The sequence below is a fragment of the Heptranchias perlo genome, chromosome 2 (genome assembly GCF_035084215.1).
Source record: "Heptranchias perlo isolate sHepPer1 chromosome 2, sHepPer1.hap1, whole genome shotgun sequence".
Classification (NCBI taxonomy): domain Eukaryota; kingdom Metazoa; phylum Chordata; class Chondrichthyes; order Hexanchiformes; family Hexanchidae; genus Heptranchias; species Heptranchias perlo.
The window spans coordinates 49,246,305-49,258,833 of record NC_090326.1 but is presented as its reverse complement, the minus strand read 5'-3'; the positions used below and the strand labels follow the sequence as shown (position 1 = coordinate 49,258,833).

The following is a 12,529-nucleotide window of genomic DNA, read 5'->3' as shown; positions in this document are numbered from 1 at the left end:
TGCTTTCAGTTACTAATTGGGGGCTACTTAGGAAACAGAGCACAAATTGATGAAAATATAATCATCCCTATAAACGTGCATTAATTTATAGCATGCGCAATGCAAAATCCTTGAAAAATGAAACTGAATCACTGGGGATAATGAAAAGAGGAGCCTTCCTTAACTGTTTAACATACAGGTTGTCAGTCAAGTTGCTCCTGAGTGTGATAGGCTGAACTGCAGAGCTGAGGTGGAGCATGCTTACCACAGTTTTGTATGGTCTGTTAAAATGTGAAAGGTGCTCATTCCTTGCTAAATCTCCTACCAAGGACACATAGATTTGATGTTGTTTTTCTGTGCCTAGCTACACTAGCTTTTAAAGAAAAATGGAACTGTGTGCCAACTGCCTGGAAGGAAAGAAAAGGAACTTTCTACCCATTTGACATCCTCCTGCAAGTGAGTTCTGCTGCAGTTAGCACATACAAGCCTAGGGAGGACTGTATAAAAAACAATGTATACAAAAACATGCAAGTCACGGTAATTTGGCATGTACGTTTCTCTGATTGTTTCAAGATGATTTGGCTCAAAAACTGTCTCACTTACTTCAGAAGCAATTTCAAGACTGCATAACAAGAAAGACCAAGTGTTGCAAAAAGTAATAGGATCACAGTTTTAGCTCTGAGCTTCATTTCTTACTCCAACATGCCAACTTGAAGAGTGTTGCCTGTTTCTTCTGCAGCCTGGAAATTTGGTCAGGCAAGTTCATGGCCATGAACTCCTCATTTTATCATGGGCTGGCGGAGACCCTGCACCTCAGAAACCAGAGTGTTGCTGGATTCATCAGCACCATTGGCTCTCGCGATAATGGTTCCTCCTCAGGCTGCTACGAACAACTGTGGATCTCAACGGAGGTCTTCCTCACGCTGGGAATCATCAGCCTCTTGGCAAACATTTTGGTCATTGCAGCTATAGTCAAAAACAAGAACCTGCACTCTCCTATGTATTTTTTCATCTGCAGCTTAGCAGTGGCCGATATGTTGGTCAGCGCGTCCAACGCATGGGAGACAATCTTCATAGCCATGTTAAAAAGCAGGCACTTATTGGCTCAGGACAATTTGATCAAGAACATGGACAACATGTTTGACTCAATGATCTGTAGCTCTCTTCTTGCATCCATTTGCAGCTTGCTGGCCATTGCTGTTGACAGGTACATCACCATCTTCTACGCTCTCCGGTATCACAACATTATGACGGTGAAAAGGGCCATGATCATTATCGCTGGGATCTGGGCGGCCTGCACAGGCTCAGGGATCCTCTTCATAGTTTATTCAGAAAGCACCACTGTCATCATCTGTCTCATCACCATGTTCTTCACCATGCTTGTTCTCATGGCCTCCCTCTACGCTCACATGTTCATGCTGGCTCGCTTGCATGTGAAACGTATTGCTGCCCTGCCCGGCAACGGTGCCATCCACCAAGCAGCAAACATGAAAGGGGCTATCACGCTGACCATTCTGCTGGGGGTGTTTGTCGTTTGCTGGGCTCCATTCTTCCTGCACCTCATTCTCATGATCTCCTGTCCGCGAAACCCTTACTGTGTCTGCTTCATGTCGCACTTCAACATGTACTTAATCCTCATCATGTGCAATTCGGTCATCGACCCTCTCATCTACGCATTCCGCAGTCAAGAAATGCGAAAGACCTTCAAAGAAATAATCTGCTGCTACAGTCTGCGAGGACTTTGTGACCTGACAAGTAAATATTAATATAATTAAAGGGGAAGCAGCCAGACTGCCTGTCAGTCAGGTCACCACAGGGCGTTTTAACCCTCAAGGACTTCTTTGTACAGGGCAGAGGAAACAATTCTTTGTTCTCCAAAGATATATTAATACTTTCCTCATACTGTACAGCGCAGGATCAGTGGCTTTTTTATCCTCACCAATATTCTTTTCTCCTCTCTGAAGGCATTAATTCTTTGCTGGAGTGCCGTTACTTGTACCCTATTCACCCTTTGGTACCTCATCCAAATGGGTATTCATCAGGTATGAGTCTCAACAGTGAGTATTGGCAGACAATTTGACAACAGGGGAGGTGGGGTGGCATTGGAGCCTCACCCAGTCCTGTCTGCACCTTACATCCATATGTGTGCACTTCAACCAGGTATTGCTGGATAGTAATGAGGAGGGAAAGCCCAGGCTGATTTTAATTCTCCCTAACCTAGGACACTGAAACCGAGTGTAGCACTCCCAGTGATTGAATCTAGAACCTTCCTGGTCAGTTTGGCTGGGCTACACTGGACAAACTCATTGAACCATGAGGGCGAACCTAACTAATAACTTTTAAGGGTAAGCCAGTCTGAGTCTTCTTTGTACAAAAGCTGCACTGGTTTATAGGTTTTCAGTGAATGTACTTGGATGTCATTTGTATTCAGAGATTTTTTAAAATATAATTTATACATTCACAATTGAAATGCTTTTATCTGTGGCTCTTCAAGTTGTTACTTAATTTAAAAAATTGCAATGGGATGTACAGTTTTTGATGTTATCCATAACTGTTGTGCAGACTCAAAAATAATCTTGTAAGAATTCCTTGAGGATTCCTTTCTAAGACAGTTCTCTCCATCACGGATTATATGAAACATCTGCGTTCACTATGTCTTCTAAGTATTGATGTGTTGGATAGAAACCTAGTAGGATGTTTAGCTCACTTAATATCTGCCTAGTATAAGCTGTCGTTTCCTTCTTCTAGTTTCTATTTTCCCTTTTCACTGTCAAATTGCCTTTTGCAGCTGGCCGCCAACATCCTTCATTATGTGGCTGATGACTTGTGTCGATCAGTAAATGAGCACAAGTTGTTCAATCAGTAATTATAATGCAATAATGAAATGTCAATATGGTTGTACTGCTGCTAATTTATTTATTCATTTTTGTGAACCAAAGATCAATTCAACAATTTGGTTAGCTCAATATGCTGGACTGAGATTAAAACCAAGAGGGAGTTTATCAAAAGCTTTCTGAAAGTAACTACTGATATTTTCTTTTGTTATTGTGCACTTTCTTGTCTGGTATCCAGCATCACATATATACAAAAAATTAAAACAAAAGACACTAAAACTTTATAATTCCAATTGAGTGTTATAAAACAGAAATATTTATTTTTAGAGAGAAAGAGATTGCTGTTTAGTAACAGTACGATGATTTATCCCTCACTGCCACTTCCTCACATTTAAAAATGGCTTTGTTAAATTCGGCAGGACTTCCACCTTCTTGGTATTTCCAGGTTTCCTGGCTGCAGACAGGCGCCCCCGCTCCCTTCCTGCCTCCCCGTAAATATCTGGGCCTTGGTTTTATTTAATGTTTACGTGGATGTACATGAATATTTGAAGATTGTTACAAGGTTCCGACCTAAAAATTGTTTATGCTTCGTTTTCTGGTGCAGACCATGAGCCCAAGGTTGGCCCGAAATTGGTCCTTGGGCCTGATTTACATGATATGAATGAGCTGCTGGCACCTGTCACGCCTCCACAGGCAACTCGCCCGTTTCACACAGTTGAACATCGGGCTGCTTGCCTCGCCGGCAGCGGCCCTGAGTTAAGTCCCGGGAGGGTGGAGTGGAGCGGCAACAGAGTGGGGGCCGATCGCGAGTACTGTGGAGTCGGGGGGAGCACTCCTGCTCCTTCTGGCTCCACAGGAACTTTTAAAAAAAAATTTTAAACTTACCTTATGGTGGTGGCCACTGCTTAAGCTGCAACGACCACTTAAGAATCCTGAGCGGAGCAGGCGTCGGACCTGCTCCACTCATCTCGATCCAATTTGGTAGAGTTAGCCTGAATCAGGCATTAAGCCTCTCATTTACATATATAAGGAACCTAACACCTTTTAGGCAGTCATCAGTGATGCCTTAAAAATGGCCCAGCCCTATATCGGGTTGGATGTCTTTCAAGCGTCCTGGGAGTGCAGGACTTTGGTCTCGAAATTGGCCTTCATTGCACCCTTATTTGTCCATAAAATGTGCACAAAGCAGTCCAATTTCTCCCTCTCTGTTTCTAAATGATTGCGAAGGAACCTGCCAAAGTTTCCCCTATAATGTTTAATTGTAGAAGCATTTCTATCAATTTTAGAATGATGGAAGGACTCAATTTTGTTAATTTATTCAAAAAAATATGAACTGCGACATTCTATTTCATTCATTATTCTCCTTTCCTATCAAAGTATTAAACAGCACATCTGTATCAAACAATATCAAACAATGCAACATGAAAAGTAAAAGGCACTCTCATCCATGCTGGCAAAAAGGTTAAATAAAACCTGTCCCCATATCATGAGATTGATAAATGTATTTTGTGCAGATGCCTCTTTAGATGATACCGCTCAGTTTGGCTTGAAACATGTACCTTTGTTCAGTTTAACTGCTTTCTGTTAGGGGTGTGAAACAATAAACGATCTCCATGCAGTATCGCTTTACAGATTAGTGGTTTCTTTCATGTATAAAATGCACGCACTGAGCTTTACAGCAGAAGACTGCACACGGCAACATTGTGCAAGGCACAAGTTATAAATATTTCAGTCTACAGTGCTTCTAGTTGTTGTACAAGCAATGTATGCATTAATACAGCTTTCATAATATAACTACGCATGGATTATTATGTATCGCAGGAAAACAAATTGTAATCTATTGCGTAAGAATAAGTTCGGAGCACTTAGCCATCTTGTATTTACAAAGTGAAACTGTTAACAGGATCAGTGTACACCACATAGGGAGACTTTAATTTTCACATAGACTGTTTAAGATTTTACTGAAGAGTTAAAATCCATGGTGACAGACAGTATAGTATTGTTCTATAACATAATGTTCTATAACATAATGTTTCCAACTATAGGCCAGTCGGTTTAACCTCAGCGGTGGGGAAACTTTGGGAAATGATAATCCGGGACAGAATTAACAGTCACTTGGATGAGTGTGCATTGATTAGGGAAAGCCAGCACAGATTTGTGAAAGGCAAATCATGTTTAATCAACTTGATAGAGTTTTTTGATGAGGTAACAGAGAGGGTAGTTGAGGGCAATGCAGTTGATGTGGTGTATATGGATTTTCAAAAAGCATTTGATAAAGTGCCGTGCGGTAAGCTTGCTATTCAGATTGGGGCCCATGGAATAAAGGGGGCAATAGCAACATGGATACAAAACTGGCTAAATGACAGGAAACAGAAAGTAGTGATGAACGGTTGTTTTTCAGACTGGAGGGAGGTGTACAGTGGTGTTCCCTAGGGGTTGGTGCTGGGACCACTGCTTTTCTTGATATATGTTAATGACTTGGACTTGGGAGTACAGGGCACAATTTCAAAATTTGCAGATGACACAAAACTTGGAAGGGTAGTAAACAGTGAGGAGGATAGTGATAGACTTCAAGAGAATATAGACACGTGACAGATGATGTTTAACGCAGAAAAATGCGAGGTGATGCATTTCGGTAGGAGAAATGAGGCTAGGCAATATAAACTAGAGGGCACAATTCTAAAAGGAGTACAGGAACAGAGGGATCTGGGGGTATATGTGCACAAATCGTTGAAGGTGGCACGGCAGGTTGAGAAAGTGGTTAAAAAATACGGGATCCTGGGCTTTATAAATAGAGACATAGAGTACAAAAGCAAGGAAGTCATGATGAACCTTTATAAAACACTGGTTTGGCCACAACTGGAATATTGTGTCCAGTTCTGGGCACCGCACTTTAGGAAGGAGGTGAAGGCCTTAGAGATTACATTATGTGGATAAACTGGAGAAGCTGGGATTGTTCTCCTTGGAACAGAGAAGGTTGTGAGGAGATTTGATAGAGATATTCAAAATCATGAAGGGTAGATAGAGAGAAACTGTTCCCATTGGCGGAAGGGTCAAGAACCAGAGGGCATAGATTTAAGTTGATTGGCAAAAGAACCAAAGGTGATATGAAGAAAAACTTTTTTACACAGCGAGTGGTTATGATCTGGAATGCACTGCCCGAGGTGGTGGTGAAGGCAGATTCAATCATGGCCTTCGAAAGGGAACTGGATACGCACTTGAAACAAAAAAATGTGCAGGGCCAAGGGGATAGGACAGGGGAGTGGGACTAGCTGGATTGCTGTTGCACAGAGCCGGTGCAGACTCGATGGGCTGAATGACCTCCTTCCATGCTGTAACCTTTCTATGATTCAATGATTCTATTATTTTGAGGAGGTTCTATTAAATCATTATAAATGAAGCCATGTATTTATTTTGATCCTGGCAGTATACTAGAGAGGAGTTATATGGCTTTGTGGAGGTGAGGCATTTGGTGGGTCTTTAGTAGTGTGGTGGAGAGAATGGTGGAAGAATTCAAAGTAGAGATCCATCTGTCCAATCCCAGGAAGTCCAAGGGGTCGATTTTCATATATTGCTTAATCGGGCGGTAAGTGGGCAGGCGTCTCCTCCGCTCGCCCGATGACATTGTCAGGACGCCCGATCCAATTTTGTGATTGGGCCTCATTATAATAAAATCAGTGAGCTGCCAGCACCAATCGCACTCCCTATAGACAGCTCGCCGATTGGGCGGGTGGGAAATCCAGCTTAAAGGGGAGGTGTACTTTTCATAAACTGGCCACTGCCATTTATTTTTCAGATTCTGCTGGCATGATGACTGCAACCTGTGGCCCCAGATTTGATCTTGCACTCTCCTTCTAGTTGTGTGCCAGCTTCTCCTGCAAGAAGTGTGGAAATGGGTTAATGTGTGCTCTGTTGAAGCACTTTGAAGGTGTGTGGGGCGGTTTAATGAAGCGTTCTTAAAAGGCAGTGTAGAGCTGGTATTACAGTAGAAAGATACCTCACCCCTCCCAATCCCACTGTACCCACTAAGTTATGATGTGGAGATGCCGGTGATGGACTGGGGTGGCACTTGGGACATTCTCTGGGTCAAGATGTTTTGCGTCTACGTCCAGGAGAAGGTTTTTGACAGCCACTGTGAGCGCACACACAAGTGCTGGGCTAGCTGCATTGAACGAACCTGCCTGTTTTGAGGAGTTGGCCTGGAGCATCTTTGACCTTTAGATTATGGAAGGAGTTTCTGGCAGGCTTTCCAGTGCCCATCAGCCGTCTTCTGTAGCCTGGCCCATCGAAGTCCTCATCTGACTCCTCTGCAGCAGAACTACTGAGCAACCTCGCCCTCCGGCGAGCTGGTACCTGTGGTATCTGTTCCCCCCGCCCCGGCTCCTGTGCACTTGTGCTCAGTATCTCACCACATGCAGATCCCTCCTCTAACCTAACCTCTAAAGGACGCGCAGTGTCAGTCTCTGAGCTGGTGGAAGCAAGTGTCAGATCGAGTGACAGTGTGGCTTCAGTGTCCCCCTCCTCCTCCTCCTCCTCGGACGGTGCCGCCACGTGTTCTTGGGTATCTGCAATGAGGACATGTAAACGTGCCCCTCCATCCTCAGGTCGCTCCTGCTGCCGGCTGTTAAAGGCTGCATTGGCGGAGACTGGCAGCAGACTGTTAGTCTGTCATATTGTCTAAATTATGCTGCATCGTCTCAAAAGCCTTGAGAGAGAGGCAGAGGGGTCGATTTTAACTGGGGGCAGGATCAGTGCGTGGGCCCGAAGTGGGCGGGGCACCCGGAAGTCATGAAAGAGGCGAGGCCAGGCTGATTTTAATGGCTGGACCTCATTTAAATGTTTAGAGTCTGTCTCCCGCCCAAACCTAGCGGGAATGATATCCGCGCCAGCAGGCGGTAACGGGAATTGGGATGGCAGCTGGATGCTGCTGAGGACCCAAGGGAATGGTCTATGGCATAAGGTAAGTGCTGGGGGCGGGGGTTGCAGAGGCAATGCCAGTCAGGGGAGGGAGAGGCAAAGCCTGCTCTGAGAAGACCCAAGGACTTCTTGCGGGGCCCCTGAGAGCACTCCTGCTCCTCCTGGCCCACATGAATTCGACAGGAAAATAAAATATTTTAACTTATCATGACCTCTTCTGGGCCCTCTGCGGACTTCTGCTATGGTAGAGCTGTCAGTGTTGGCCCAGTGTGGGCTTCCTGAATCCCTGAGTTGATGACATGATCGGTTAGCGACTTTAAGAGTTAAATTAGCTCCCTGTCTGCAGTGGGAACCTCAGCCGATTTCAAATTCTGTGAAGATAAAATATCACCAGGTGGGAATGGTGGGGCCTTGGGCTGATGAGTGGACTTGGATGATTTTAACCCTTCCCAGGCACCGTTCCCGCCAAGCGGGGGAGAAAGTGGGGGTTAAAATTGACCCCGATATAAATTGCAAAATGAGAAAAGCAGAAACTTTAGTTCTGTGGAGTACATTCTGCTCCTGTGCTGTTGTGCGTAAAAAGGGTGATACAGAATGTCAAGTAGATTTATGCATCCTATTCTGGCTAATTTATGGAAACTAATGTAACTCATTCCATATTCTCGTCCTTTCAAAATTATCTGGAAGCGATTGACAGATTAATAAAACCTTGCCAACAACACATTAGTCAGCATATCAGTGCAACGCATATTTAAACAATTTTATTGACAAGGGTTACTTGGTTTTATTTTTAGAACTTTTTGCCAAAGTGACTGTTTAATTGCCAAATGGATGATACTTCAGTGCAATACTTGAATCAATTTTAATGACGCCCCAGGGTAGTATGCATTAAATGCAAGTGCAGTGTTCAGCTACATTCTTTTCTATTCCAGCAACAGAGTTTGTCTACAATTTATAGCACTATAATTTCTTTTAGAGGATTTTTATATATAGATTTTTTTATCCAACATATTTTCTCCTCTCTCTCTGGGAGATGGAAGGGGAGCAGGAGCCTTGGCTGAAAAACATAGCTAAGGTTGAGAACATGCTGGGGTAGAACGGATGGCCACCCATTCAGGCAGTGAAGTGGCCCCATGATTTTCAGACTCCGGCCTCATTTGCATTCACCAGGTGAGCTACAGGACGCCAAGCAGGCATCCTGATGCAGCTCGGCAGATTCAGCACAGAAAGACGTGCTGGAGCTGCCACCAGGAGGGTAAGTCACGGGGAGAGGAGGGGAGAAGGGGGGATCACGATCGCGGAGGGTGGGGGTCCCATGACGGTAGCGGCCAGGTTATTTTTGTGGGCCCCGGAGATGCACTCCTGCTCCTCTGAGACCCACAAAAATAATTCAAGACTTACCTTTGCTGGGCCTCTTCCCTTCCATCGCCCATGATCGGAGCCTGTGCTGCACAAGCTCAGACCAGTTCCTACCTAAAATGGCAATCAGGGTCCTATTTCATCGTAGGACCCCGATTTCCAGATTAAAAGGGGTCTATCGCTTGAATCAGGCAGGCATTTTGGACGTCCAGAGGTAAGCCGCTTTTAAAATGGCGCCGGCTGCAACGCTGGTAACGGCCTCAAAATGGGGTTGGTAGCTTTACTGCCCTTTTAACACCAGGCGAGGTCACTCAAAATCGACCCCGGTATGTTTAATCTGTATGGGGCCAGATATCGTGGCTCCAATCACTGTATCCCTCTGCCATAACTTTCCCATTTGGTTTATTTTAAGGTCACAGTAATACCCAGCTTAGATCATAGATCATTGGTCACCTCACAGTTCAGGCAGTTTAATTCCTAGCTAAATGATACAAACATAACACTTAGTGTTTCATCATTCTTTTGTGAGGGAACAATCGATGCCAGTCCACAGGCCTGCTGATGTTGTTATCAGGATTAACTGGTTTTGGTTGCATAGCTGTTTCTTTTTTGAACTTGCTGACTATGTTGAAGGAAGTCAGTATTACAAAGGCCCATGGAGTTGCTTGCCTCAAGTGATCCTCTCACTCTCCAATGCTGATTGATCCATTCTAACCACATAGCATTATCAGTCACATGGTCAGCGTAGATGAAACTCCTTGCTACTGCTCCATAGTCTGTCTCCCCGCTCCTTCAGCCCCCACCAAACTGCAGACTTCCCTGCACCCTCCCAGTCTCAGGCACCAGGGGCTGGCTCCAGTTCTCCCCACTTGTTCCATCCACACAACAGGCTCTGGTGCCAGATTTCTCCAGGCTCACTTCTCACCCAGGCCTGACTCTGTGTCCATTTCCTGCTTCAAAGCTGCCTGGAATGGACAGAATCAATCTAAGGGAACTGCTGGTGTTGTTGGTAGAAACTGTTCCATTGTACAGGGAAGGGAGGGGAGGAAGTGATGCAGGTCATGGAACAGAGAGATCGCCATTGGAAAAGTAAAGGAAACCATCACAACAGAAGATGATTCATTTAATTAGAAATTTACCATACATGTGAGTTCACAAGCACCAGCAATGATATTCAAAAGCAATGCAGCATAAACAATGAGACATATACAGATACTTGATAACTGAGGAAATAAAAAGCTGAAGAAGATGCCAGGGTACACTTGTTTTTAAGAGAGGAGAAGCATAGAAAAAAACAAAAGGCATACTGAGAGGATTGGATGAAGAGATAGTTATAGAGAAAGAGCAAATGAAGTATATACAAAGAGAGTGAGAAATATGTGAAGCCACTCAGTTGTAAAATCTCGCTACGAAAAGTCATAATAAGAATAAAAGCGGACAGACCACCCGGCATCAGACCACCAGGCACCGAATACGACAAAGGCAAACCAAGCCCAGTCGACCCTGCAAAGTCCTCTTCACTAACATCTGGGGACTTGTGCCAAAATTGGGAGAGCTGTCCCACAGACTAGTCAAGCAATAGCCTGATATAGCCATACTCACAGAATCATACCTTTCAACCAATGTCCCAGATTCTTCCATCACCATGCCTGGGTATGTCCTGTCCCACCGGCAGGACAGACCCACCAGAAGTGGCGGTACAGTGGAATACAGTCAGGAGGGAGTGGCCCTGGGAGACCTCAACATTGACTCTGGACCCCATGAAATCTCATGGCATCAGGTCAAACATGGGCAAGGAAACCTCCTGCTGATTACCACCTACCGCCCACCCTCAGCTGATGAATCAGTCCTCCTCCATGTTGAATACCACTTGGAGGAAACACTGAGGGTAGCAAGGGCACAGAATGTACTCTGGGTGGGGGACTTCAATGTCCATCACCAAGAGTGGCTCGGTAGCACCAGTACTGACCAAGCTGGCCGAGTCCTAAAGGACATAGCTGCTAGACTGGGCCTGCGGCAGGTGGTGAGCGAACCAACATGAGCCTACTTGACCTCGTCCTCACCAATCTACCTGTCGCAGATGCATCTGTCCATGACTATATTGGTAGGAGTGGCCACCGCCCTGTTTTCGTGGAGACGAAGTCCCGTCTTCGCACTGAGGACATTATCCAATGTGTTGTGTGGCATTATCACCGTGCTAAATGGGATAGATTCCGAACAGATCTAGCAGCTCAAAATTGGGCATCCATGAGGCGCTATGGACCATCAGCAGCAGTAGAATTGTATTCCAGCACAATCTGTAACCTCATGGCCCGGCATATTCCTCACTCTACCATTACCAACAAGCCAGGGGGTCATCCCTGGTTTAATGAGGAGTGTAGAAGAGCATGCCAGGAGCAGCACCAGATGTATTTAAAAATGAGGTGCCAACCTCGTGAAGGTACAACACAGGACTACATGCATGCTAAACAGCGGAAGCAACACGCTATAGACAGAGCTAAGCGATTCCACAACCAACAGATCAGATCAAAGCTCTGCAGTCCTGCCACATCCAGTCGTGAATGGTGGTGGATGATTAAACAACTAAACATCCCCATCCTCAATGATGGCGGAGACCAGCACGTGAGTGCAAAAGGCAAGGCTGAAGCGTTTGCAACCATCTTCAGCCAGAAGTGCCGAGTGGATGATCCATCTCAGCCTCCTCCCGATATTGCCACCATCACAGAAGCCAGTCTTCAGCCAATTCGATTCACTCCACATGATATCAAGAAATGGCTGAGTGCACTAGATACAACAAAGGCTATGGGCCCCGACAACATCCCGGCTGTAGTGCTGAAGACTTGTGCTCCAGAACTAGCCGCGCCTCTAGCCAAACTGTTCCAGTACAGCTACAATACTGGCATCTACCCGACAATGTGGAAAATTGCCCAGGTATGTCCTGTCCACAAAAAGCAGGACAAATCCAATCCGGCCAATTACCGCCCCATCAGTCTACTCTCAATCATCAGCAAAGTGATGGAAGGTGTCGTCGACAGTGCTATCAAGCGGCATTTACTCACCAATAACCTGCTCACCGATGCTCAGTTTGGGTTCCGCCAGAACCACTCGGCTGCAGACCTCATTACAGCCTTGGTCCAAACATGGACAAAACAGCTGAATTCCAGAGGTGAGGTGAGAGTGACTGCCCTTGATATCAAGGCAGCATTTGACAGAGTGTGGCACCAAGGAGCCCTAGTAAAATTGAAGTCAATGGGAATCAGGGGGAAAACTTTCCAATGGCTGGAGTCATACCTAGCACAAAGGAAGATGGTAGTGGTTGTTGGAGGCCAATCATCTCAGCCCCAGGACATTGCTGCAGGAGTTCCTTAGGGCAGTGTCCTAGGCCCAACCATCGTCAGCTGCTTCATCAATGACCTTCCCTCCATCATAAGGTCAGAAAT

General features: G+C 45.4%; 1 protein-coding gene across 1 annotated transcript; it reads left to right on the top strand.

Annotated features, from left to right (window-relative positions):
• The first annotated feature begins 749 nt into the window (after positions 1–749).
• On the top strand, positions 750–1,801 carry mc4r (melanocortin 4 receptor). The gene has a single exon (XM_067997738.1). It carries the CDS (start codon positions 750–752, stop codon positions 1,743–1,745), a length of 996 nt encoding a protein of 331 aa, XP_067853839.1. The 3' UTR covers positions 1,746–1,801.
• The last annotated feature ends 10,728 nt before the right edge of the window (positions 1,802–12,529 follow it).